This window comes from Sander lucioperca, chromosome 22, assembly GCF_008315115.2.
Source record: "Sander lucioperca isolate FBNREF2018 chromosome 22, SLUC_FBN_1.2, whole genome shotgun sequence".
NCBI classification, from domain to species: Eukaryota; Metazoa; Chordata; class Actinopteri; order Perciformes; family Percidae; genus Sander; species Sander lucioperca.
The window spans coordinates 21969739-21981189 of NC_050194.1; the positions used below are offsets into that span (position 1 = coordinate 21969739).

General features: G+C 42.2%; 2 protein-coding genes across 2 annotated transcripts in view; one reads left to right on the top strand and one right to left on the bottom strand.

Moving 5' to 3' along the window:
• sema4gb (sema domain, immunoglobulin domain (Ig), transmembrane domain (TM) and short cytoplasmic domain, (semaphorin) 4Gb) overlaps positions 1 to 8650 on the top strand; it is a 37412-nt gene extending 28762 nt beyond the window's left edge. The window contains exons 14-15 of the mRNA XM_031315337.2: positions 978 to 1039; positions 1704 to 8650. Coding sequence (XP_031171197.1) covers positions 978 to 1039; positions 1704 to 2671 — 1030 coding nt within the window. The 3' untranslated portion in view covers positions 2672 to 8650. The remainder of the gene's footprint in view (positions 1 to 977; positions 1040 to 1703) is intronic.
• A 154-nt stretch (positions 8651 to 8804) lies between these two features.
• On the bottom strand, positions 8805 to 11353 carry mrpl43 (mitochondrial ribosomal protein L43). Its single transcript, XM_031315341.2, has 3 exons — positions 11073 to 11353; positions 9956 to 10062; positions 8805 to 9464 (listed from the first exon to the last, which is right to left on the bottom strand). The coding sequence occupies exons 1-3, from the start codon at positions 11201 to 11203 to the stop codon at positions 9247 to 9249; spliced, it is 456 nt and encodes a 151-aa protein (XP_031171201.1). The 5' UTR covers positions 11204 to 11353; the 3' UTR covers positions 8805 to 9246.
• Positions 11354 to 11451: the final 98 nt, after the last annotated feature.

Here is an 11451-nt window from a genome sequence, read left to right on the forward strand (position 1 = left end):
CTAGTAAATGTACAAAGTTATATTCCACCACTGCTTACCTAGACATTAGATGACTCCAGGAAAATTAAATCCAGTGGGGAAAAAATGTCATTAACCTTACAAAAAAATGTTTTTAGTTGTGGCCTGGTGATTGGTTTCAGCTGGACAGGTACATACAGTACATACGTGAATGGTGCATATTATAAGCCCCTTCCAAACAAACACACACACATACTCAAATACATTAAGATTACTTTGGCTCACTCTTGCGCTGGGGAGTGTTTGTGACTCTCTTCATTCACTCTGCATGAGTGAGTACCAGACATCTTAATCGCCATTATGGCAGCAGACACATCAGCTCTCCTGTGGATTTGTTTGGGGGTTGGGGGGTGAGTATCACGATTGGAAAAAGCTGCAAAAGGGAGAGAGGGATCTTACACTTCCCTGGTTTATACTGCACAATGTCCACTATTTATTCATGGAAGGTTGTTGAAGTACATAGAGGGGGATGCTGTGGAAGGATTTGTCTTCACCACTACTATTCTGCACTGAACAGGGTAAAAGAAAACTATATACTGTATGCTGCCCGCTCTGCTTGGAACCTTCTACAGTTACATCTAAAATTGGTTTCTCTTTGTAAATTGCTGCAGAAACTAGGTGTGCTCTCTTCTGGCTGCAGATGTTTTGGGGTATTTTAGAATCTTGATTGTCGTGTTAGCCTCATTAAATTGTTGTTTTGGATGTGTCTTAGTTATTTTTATGGTTTTAGACCGCTCCTGGGTTGTTTTTTAAAGCGCCATGTGGGTTATTTATGGGATGCCGCTGATGTTTTTATTAACACATTTCAGCATGTTGTTTGTCTGAAACTTATTCTTATTGCTACCTATCTTAGCCTTAAAAAAAGAGATGTTTAATCTCAACGAGGCTTTTCTGGTTAAATAAAGATTAGATAATAATTTTTCAAAATTACAACTGGATTTGAAATCACTTCATTTCAGGTCAAACCTTACCCAGGATATCCTGAAGGGAATCAGGGGCTGCAAGGAGAATTCAGGAAATGGTAACAACACACACACACACACACACACACACACACGCACGCGCGCACACGCGCACACACACACACACACACACACACACACACACACACACACACACACACACACACACACTGTACATCCATTATGTAACATGCGTCACTTTTAATTTTGGGAAAGTTTACTACTTTATTTTACCTCACATCCATTTCTCCTTAATATAGATTTGCCAGGCAAATAGTGTGACTGCCAAATCCAACACTTCTTTTCTCTGCCTAAAAACCCAAGCATTTAGCAGCTTTTAATGGATTTCATTAGGTGTACGCTCCATACCCATCCCCCAGGTCCCAGCGTACACATTTTAATCAGTTCCTCTCTTAATGGAGGTCAGGCGGTCATGCTGGCTGCATTGCAGCGCTCACTACATTTAAAGAGGCTTATGAACTGTGATGGAAAGTGATGCAGAAAGGTTGAGCCGCACAGGTTGCTCACCTGCACTTTGCAAATGTATCCTTTGTGACCTGACAACTCGTTCTATATTAATCTCTCCGTCCTGCTGCACTGCTGCCTCTCTCACATTCTCCAACTCTTTATCTTGCTGTCTCAATCTTTTCTCACTCTTGTTTCATCTCTTTTTTTTTTAAGCTCCGTCTCATGTCTTTTGTCCTCTCTCTCTCTGTTGCTCAGTGGTCCATCGGAGGCGTTCTGTGATGTCTGGTGATGACGTGCTACTTCAGTGCGAGCTGCGCTCCAACCTGGCAACTCCGCGCTGGACGCTAAACGGCAAAGAACTCCAGGGATACGGCCTCAATTCGGGCTACCGCATCGGCACAGATGGCCTCCTCATAATCGGAGCTCGTGCCCAGCAGAGCGGGTCTTATCGCTGCTTTGCCTTGGAGAATTCCGTCTCAGTCCTGGTTTATCTTTACACAGTCAGGGTACACACAGATACGTACTTCCCCGTGGAGCCCACAGCCACGACTAACCCCACGACAGTTTCCAGCCCGACTGTTTTCTCTACCAGCAGCCCCACTGAGCAGCCTCTGCCCTCACCTCCTGCCCCGCTGCCTCCGGGAGCTGAGTTCCAGACCTACAGACACATGGAGGCCGTGTACATTTCCCTGGTGGCGGTTCTTGGAGGGCTTTGCTTGGTGTTGACCGTGGTGCTGCTTTATGTGAGCTTCTGCACCAGACGGGTCTCTCAGAACCGAAAGTTCTCCCAGCAGGGGCTACAGGTCCTGGGGGGCTCTGAGAGAAAGAGGAGCTCCCATCTCGAACTTAGAACCATCTCCAGCCACTGCAATGGCCGCCAGGGTCGTCGCTCCATCTCGATGACAACTTTCGGAGACATAGGTGATGGATTTCTCCAGATAGTTCCAGGTGAGGGTCAGTTCTCTCCATGCAAAACACCTCCTCCAGCCCCTCCTCTACCTATGCCACCTCCGCTGCCCAACACGGACTACACCAACGGGCTGTCGGCCACTCTGCCCAGCGTGCTGAGGAAGATGAACGGGAACAGCTACGTGCTGCTCAGGCAGGCCGACCACGAGGGCATGTCGCCGCTCTACCACTCCTTCACAGAGGAGCTCAACAGGATCCTGGAGCAGCGGAAACACACACAGCTGGACCTGCAGCCTGATGAGAGCTCCATCTAGGACGCCCCTCTCAGTCCTCATCGTTATTTATTTTTACCCCAACTGTGACCTGTAGTTGTGGGGAGAACTGACTGTTGTATCAAACGCTGCTGTTATTTACCCAGTGTCAGAGTACCTACAGGTCGTGTCCTCACCTGATCTGAAATGTGCAGCCTCCTGTGTCTCCCATGACAAATGGCCCATGATTTCACTTCAACAATGGACGACACTAACCAGAGATTGCTATTCAAAAAGTGGAGCTGTGAAAAATTTGGCCATAGACTGCACTGTTACAAAATTACGAGTAGGGAGCTCAATGATGCTACCCCGGTGTAAACTCCCCGGAGGCTTTGAACGATGATGGTCATATGACACAAAAACGCAGAGGTGCAAACTGGGACACAGAAATAAATCCAGCCAGCCAGGAGGTGATCACGTATTTATGAGACTGTGGGAGTGTTCAGGAAGTTTTTAGTGCCATGTAATATTAGCCCTCAATGGGGCAGAAAGTGATACTCCACCCAAAATCTATCTTTTGTGCATTGTTGCATTCGGCTACAGTGGGAAACTACCTTTCACCTAACATGCCCACACTTAGAGCCTTTCCCTACGTGTTGCAAGTCTGACGTTAGGATGTTCCTGTTGGTGGTCTAGGGGAGAACAGGTTTGACTCACCCGTAATCGCAGGAGCTGACTCTGTATCACCCACGCCTTCCATGAGGCTGGTGGTGATAGTAGTAGATAGTAGACTGTTTCAGCTGCTTGGCGTCCTCTGGGTTTGGGCGGATTTTGGCAGTTCAGGGTTCTTTTGTGGACAAAAAATGCATCCTTCCGGGATGAATTGGCTGGCATCCCACCTCCAGGTGTCTCACATCAGTGGCTGGCTAATAAGGACACGTACCCTTCTCTCCCCCATTCCGTGTGCGACGTCAGAGCTGACCATCCAGTCTCCTCCTACAAATGCACTTACCTACCCAACTGAAGGACCACTTAACATTGTTTTAAACAAGCTGAAGCAGCCAACAAGTACATGAAAATGTTACAAGAATGGTTTACGATTGATGTTTTAACAGTGAAAATGTGTCCAAATAGGAATCCATTGTAAGGCTGCAATTTTTTTTTTCAATTTATTGTTTAGCCTAAAAAATGTAATAGTGAAGAATGCACATCACAATTTCCCAGAGCCCGGTGTGGCGTCTTCAAATTTGTGGTATTGTTGACCAACATCCGAAATCCCCAAAATATACAATTTGAAATGATATCAAACAGAGGAAAACCGCAAATCCTCGCAATTGAGAAGCTGTTTGACATTTTTTTGCTTCATAAATGATGCTTAACCCGAATAATTGTTATGAATTCAATCTGAATGCAAGCTTTTGTTCTCTATGAAGGAGCAAACTACTCGTTTTACAGCCACCCGTCAAGCCCGAGGGTGGCGCCTGTTTGATACTCAAGAGATAGATTTTATGTGGGGTATCACTTTAAGAAGGTGTTACAGTAAACGAAAGCTCAGGTGGTAAAACAAATCATACATTTACATTTATTTAAATCCCATTTTCGTCATTTCTCCTGCCCTCATGTAAATTGCAATACTGTAATTGCATTACTGTTTCAGATGTGAGAAGCAGTTTGTTCTGTCAGTGCCAGTGGCAAGAGCTGTGGGGGGAAGTAGACACAGCTGTATGTAAGGCAGCTTAATTAGTCTATTAAAGACCATTAAAGGTGCAGTCAGTTTGTGGTCAGATTGATTGAATTCACTGAAGACCACAGACTGGTGTCAGGGCCCAGCAGGCTACGGGGAATACACAACGCACACTGAAAACAAACGGTTGAGATGCTGTAAAGAAAATGCTTATTTGCCGTTTTATATTTATACAGCTAAACATACATATACTTTGTCTTTTTCAGACTGAAGCCCTGTTTTTGTACGATCATTCATCACACCTTCAAGATGTTGCATGAGTTTCATGCCAACACTTCGATTCTTTCAAAATTATTTTACAAAGAGGCAAAATAGTTTTTTCATCTACTTCTTAAACGTGTCCTCTGCTGTGAAAAAGCTGCTGGTGGTGATCGAATCAGTCTAGGAAGACCTTCACACATGCAGCCCACAAAAGCATGCTCAGTGTTTACCTGACATCAGAGCAATGCCAAAACAACAAGAACTGCAGAGCCTACAGTATTTCCTTCGCAAGGTGACCAGCGCTATGATTAAATAGCACATGTATAACTTAGAGGGACTGAAATGAATCTTTGAGTAGTTTGTAAACATGTCACTTTCCAGCAAAGTGTTGAATCAGCTCTTGTAGCGGTAGCTCAGCAGCAGCCCTCTACGGTGCATCTGTCAGAGCGTCGCTGACAGTAACAGGGGTACTTGGCTTGCCTCCACAAAGAGAGGACAGGGGCTTCTTGTCTGTTTGCATAGAGCGCTGTCGTCTGTGCAGGTAGAAGCAGACAGAAAACATTTAACCTAAGTGTCCTGGTTAGCGATGCAGGAAACAGATGATGATACAAGGGGGCAGCAGCTATTTTGCATTTGCAGGTTTTCTGTCGTCCTCTTATCTGCCTTGTAAGCCACTTTATTCTGAGAATATACAGTCCAGGAAATGCACTCTCTGCAGACGGATAAATGTCCTGGCCTAAATGGAGGACATTCTGTCTGACCAAAGGCCTCAGTATGGTTCAAATAAGGGCTTGCCTGCTTGTGTATGAGGCTCTTTTTTTTCATGCTTTGCACAACATGTGTTGTCACTTTTTTGTGTGCACAGCTGAGTGCAACACTATGAATATTGTTGTTGTACTATTCTTAGCATGCCCCTCTTTGTGACAGCAGGCATTTCGGTCATTCACCTTTAGACATGGATGACACATTGTTTTAAGCATGCTGAAACTTTAACCACTTTTCTACTTATTATGTTTACTGATTCTTTTCAGTCCGGCAATCTCATGACATTATGCCAAGCCTCAGTCTCAGTAGTTATAGGCTTGTCTCTTTACTTAATGCAGACTATTTATTAGCCCAAGTGTTAGTCTTTTGCTTAGAGTCTGTTCTTCCAGACATTATTTTAAAGGATCAGATGTAATTGATTAAAAATAGATCTTTTTTTTTCAGGACTTAAGATTTTTTTCACTGTATCTTACAGTATGTTTTTTTTTAGATTGGATTTACTCCAATTTTTTCTTTTTTCCTTTTTTACTTGGCTAACATTGCTATATTCCTCACCATATGCCTTTGTGTGCTCCAATAACAATTATTCTAAATAATTTCCTCTGTCCACTTTCACAGTTTCTGTTTATCCTCATGGACAAATCCAAATATGGATATTATTGAAGGTGGAGCTGAACAGTATTGGACACCCTTTCACATGTGTGTCTATAGATTGAATTTAGACAAGAGTGAACTTCTGTCAGTTAATTATATATACACCTTATCATTTAATATCTTCCGCGGTTACATATTAAGGTGTGTTTTTCTCTGAAAAGTGTTCTGCGATTCGACCTGACCTGTGTGTCCTGGCCAACCATGCAGAGAACAGTTGAGGACAAATGGACGTGTTGGCAGAAGCTACTTTGCTTTTGTTTTCAACCTTTTTAACCTTTTAACTTGTTTTCTTCCTCATCTTCATTCCTCCCCTCTCCCCCTCTCTGCCTGCCTCTTTCCCATCTCATCACCTCTGCATGACAGTATCATCTAATACTCTGCTCACATTCACACTCTCTGTATCTCTCTCAAGGACCCTTCTGAGTTTACAAATGGCCATGATGGCCCCTAATCAATTAGAACCGGTTTTCAAAGAGCCCTCGAGATACTGTCAATGCTACTCTCACATTTTTAGCTGATATTATTATTATAATTTTTTTTAAGATACTTTTTTGGGCATTTTAGGCCTTTATTTATATAGGACAGCTAAAGACATGAAAGGGGAGAGAGACGGAATGACATGAGTTGAACCTGCGGCCGCTGCGTCGAGGAGTAAACCTCTATATATGGGCGCCTGCTCTAGGAGGTGAGCTACCCAGGAGCCCAATATTATTATTTGTGAGAAAGTTTTGATTGCACACATTTCCCATATAGGAATCAGACAGACTGAGTATAATTCTGTGTCCTTAAATTATAATATACTAACAGTGCTCCAAAAGATTGACCAGGATCGAGTGAAGGTTTTCTCATCCATGCTAGGGCCATATATTTTATTTATTTTTTATTATGGAGCCAGGGCAGGGGGGTAATATTCAGAGAAAAAACTCACAATTCCTGTCGCTGCAGGACTCAGCCAACATAGGGCGAACGCTCTTACTGGGTGAGCTAGAGGCCGCTGCAAGATACAGTATATTTTATGTTGTATTTTATGTCAACTATTTCTGTGTTGGCCAAAGAAAGTGGTTCACATTTGCACAGTTCTTTTGTAAGTTTGTTAAAAGTCATGTAATATACTCTTGTAAACTATGACATGTTTTTTTTGTTAGACATTGAACATATCTATGTGGTCTTCTGGCTGAAGTGACATCTTTGTTTCTTGTAAGATAGTTTAGCCACCTGAGCTGTTGCAGAAAGGACTGTTATTTCTCATGTCTTATTTATTTGAGTCCATTAAATTTCCACTCGCTTTTGTGCAGATAAGAACACGTTGCATTATGCTCAGCTTGGTAAAAAAAAAAAATAGTCAGTGTCAACAGCCCTGAGGGGAAGTCAGGAAATGACAAGCAAAACATGCTCACACCTTATCCTAGTCTCATGACACCAATACACTCGCTTGTTTTTAGCTTGTGGCAAGCAGCAAGGCCACTGTCCTCCAGTGGGAATGGAGCCCACATGATCCCAGAGTCATTTACATTCAGTACATATGCGACTCTGACAGAGCAGAGGCATAACATAAACTCAGAGGGGGGATAAAATGGCCATTTTCAGAGCAGCGTTCAAGGCAGTACCTTAGCAACAGCATCTTTATTTAGAGCCTTTAATGTCCTAGCGTGGGTCTAGCTGTGCCAGTTCCCATTGGGGAGCGCGGGTGTGATGAGAGCAAAGTGGCCCTGATATCTGTAATTGGTGCGATGGATAAATTTAATTGCAGGAAGTGAGCATGAAACAACAGAAAACATGTTCACATCATCAGCCAATTATGCTTGAATTCCTTTCTTTACTTTAAAACAGGCTAAACTGTTTGATTTAACCTAACTTTGGTGATATAAGTTTACAGATAATTTGAATTTAACAAATGTATTGGCTAAGCAGTACATGTATAACAACAGAAACTGCAGTCTTTATGTCTGTGGGTAATTTAATAGGAAAGGGGCTTCCACATTTTTATTAAAAATGCAACTCAAGTACAGATATTTGGGAGAAAATTAGTGAAATCAGCACCAGTGTCCCACTGCAGAGCTCGGCTCCACTGTCTCACACTCATCACCATCCTCAGCAGTCATCTCACGCTCCTATTCTACATAATTTTTTCACAGATAGCCAAACCATTTCCTGCAGCCAGAGCTATATATGCCAGCAGACTAGTATCCATCCATCAACAGAAACATGCAATCTGTCCTGGGGGCACCTTTCATGTTATGCTTATTTGTATTCATCTGATGACTTGTACTTTATTGTACGGATGAACTTTTGTTGAGAAGAACGACAAGGTCATTTGTGGAAGAAAAGCAAGGGTCAAGCTGTGTGCCTTTTGCAGTCAAAAATGATGAATTCAGAGTGAGAACAGCAAAGAAAGCAGCGAGGAGTTTTGCCAACATCCGTCTCGTTAAATTTGAACAAATCACCCACTAGAGGAGTTTTCTGTTCCTCTTACAGCTGACGCAGAGGACAGCTCTTTGCTGCTGAAGGTTAGAACTTGTCCCTCAAGCTATCACACAACCATCTGTCATGTTCATTTAAGCTCTGGATCGTTTAAGGTTGTGCATCGAAGAAAACCCTCAAACCTCATCAGTATTAGAACTGTAAAAACATGTACATTTCCCCCTGTGTCATTCAAATAAAAAAATGTGTACTTCTCATATGCGTCTTGTCTGTGAAGTATTTTAAGGACAGTTAAATCAGTCATTCAGACTTAATGAAGCAGACAGCACAGCTGCAATCAGTTTTGCTCTATTGATCTTCTGACAAGCTGTTAAAATACAACTTTAAAAGAATGCACAGTATACATTTAAATGCCAGCATTTGCACAATAATTTTTTCTTTTATTTCATACAAAGTTCCATCTGCTCCGAAGTGCTGCACATTACTACATAACCTCAACATTAAAAACTGTTATCTGCTTTTTAATAAACCAGCTGACAAGCCTCTGGTGGATTCATGTAAAGTCTATTCAAATGTGACATTCAGAGCTGGTACTGTGTGCACTTCTTTGCACAGCTAAAGTGGCTTTGCTACCACCAAAAGAGAGAAGAGCAGGTTGAAAAATATTCAGTCGATAGATAGTGGGGTCTTCTGCAGAAACATCCAACAAATACACTGGAAAATTGCTGCAACCATACTTGACCTGTGATTTAATTTAGATCACAGACACTTGAACAGCTTCAGAAAAAGGACATATCTTGCAAGAATAATCTGGAATTAAGCACCAAATTTGACTTTAAACTTTGGATAGTCCTTATTCAGCGTCCTGTTTCTGCGGTCTGATGGGACCGATGGACGGGGGCCGGTTGGTGAATGGGTGCCACTGGCCCTGGATACTGGGGTTGTCTGTGTGGAAGGGCTTGCGGATGCGTATGATGTCCAGGCCCGACTGATTAGTCAGCTTGGTCAAAAGCTCTGATATCTGCGGAGACGTTTTGCTCGTGACGATTTCTTCCCTCACGTTGCCGTTTACTGCAGGAAGGAAAAAGAGGAAATAATAATAAGAATGAGTCACTTTATAAGGAACATAGATTTCTGCCTAGTGTGAAATGTAACGGTGTCAACAAGAACATCTGATTCTGGGTGAGACTATTTAACTGTTTGAAACCCCCAATAGCATTCAACTTCCACCTAAATAGAGGTCTCAAAAATGTGTGTTATACTGCCCCCTACAGTATCTAGGAGTAGTAACATATTCACACTGCTACTTTACTGTAGTTCACTTTTCATGTTTCTTATACTAACTCAACACAACAAGCTTAACTTATATAACTTACCTTAGAACTTAGTGTCAATTTTCCCTGTGATTTTTACCATATTACATAGTTCTTTTCAAGAAACTTTCTAGGAAATTACAGGACCTAACATACAACAAACCTTTTTTTATATATAAAGCATGTGCTATAATGAGGAAAGAACATTTAAAATTAGACAGTTGTGCCTTTAAAACACAAGGTACTTACAGTATTCTGCAACTATTTTGGGTATCCTGCATGACTGAGGAGACACGTACACGACAGTTGCAGGGTTCTTCTTGGCATAATCCACCACTCCCTCTTCAATGAACTCCCTGAAAAAAAAGAAGGGAAGAAGTTGTGATGCTGTGTTCACTCTGTTCATGGTGGTCTGCGTCGCTTGTATACAATATCAATTCCCAGTGTAAGAATATCTGATGTTGCCTTTTGTTATGCTGCAACTGATGATTATTTAGATCACTGGCAATGGTGGAATGTAACCAAGTACATTTTTTCAAGAAATAAAACTTACCACAACCTGTATTTCAAATCCAACAAATTTTAGAGCAAAAGTACTGTAGTACATACATTTATATGACAAGTATAGTTACCTGACAGATAAATACTTTGAATATGTGATCAACAAAAGTACAAGTACCTTGACAAACACGGTACCTTTTTCAGCATAGCCAGGTACTTTTACTTTTGATACGTTAAAGGTCCCATGGCATGAAAATGTCACTTTATGAGGTTTTTTAACATTAATATGGAGTTCCCCCAGCCTGCCTATGGTCCCCCAGTGGCTAGAAATGGCGATAGGTGTAAACCGAGACCTGGGTATCCTGCTCTGCCTTTGAGAAAATGAAAGCTCAGATGGGCCGATCTGGAATCTGCCCTTTATGACGTCATAAGGGGGAAAGGTTACCTCCCCTTTCTCTGCTTTGCCCACCCAGAGAATTTGGCCCGCCCATGAGAAAGAGAGAGACATCATGGCTTGAAAACAAGCAAAGCATGGCAGTTGGTCAAGACCACACCCCCACCTTGCCCCCCCTTTTGGGAAAGAGACTTCAGATACAGTATTAGGGGACCACTAAGGTCTATATAAAAGAGACTTCAGATACAGTTTTAGGGGACCACTAAGGTCTATATAAAAGAGACTTCAGATACAGTATTAGGGGATCACTAAGGCCTATATAAAAGCATCCAAAAAGCAGCATGTCATAGGACCTTTAGGTACATTTACCTAATGTAATACTGTTGTAATGTAATGTGATGGCAGGGCTTTCACTTCACTTATAAAGAATATTTTTATTTTAAGGTATCGCTGTGTAAAGCGTTTGTTTACCTGACTCCCAACGAGCTCTGTGCATTTTTAGAGAAGATGATGGAGACTCGTTTCAGCTGGCAGACATACCGACCGATACCGTTCTGAAGAACGCTCTGAAGGAAGCGACTCGGTGTCCCTCTGGATGTCATCGTTTTACAGTCAATGAACGGTTAATTAATACATACAATATCGTTAGAAACCCCTGGGCACAAATCAACGTTAGCTAGCAACAACATTCATAGAGGACGACTTGACGGGCATGTATATACTGCGTTCCGTCGATGATATGTTCCGGAACGAAACATATAACAGACATGGCCGTTACAGAAAACAAGACTTCATAATAAAACCTCTTCCATTAACAAATCAAAATTGTAATCATTGTAAAAGACACATG

What these genes read in the sequence shown, in the direction of transcription:
- mrpl43 (XM_031315341.2), bottom strand. Translation starts at nt 11,203, where the DNA reads ATGACATCCAGAGGGACACCGAGTCGCTTCCTTCAGAGCGTTCTTCAG. An exon ending in CAGAGCTCGTTGGGAGTCAG is followed by an intron (nt 10,063 to 11,072) that starts GTAAACAAACGC and finishes CTTTTTTTTCAG; the next exon opens with GGAGTTCATTGAAGAGGGAG. An exon ending in CAAAATAGTTGCAGAATACT is followed by an intron (nt 9,465 to 9,955) that starts GTAAGTACCTTG and finishes TCCTTCCTGCAG; the next exon opens with TAAACGGCAACGTGAGGGAA.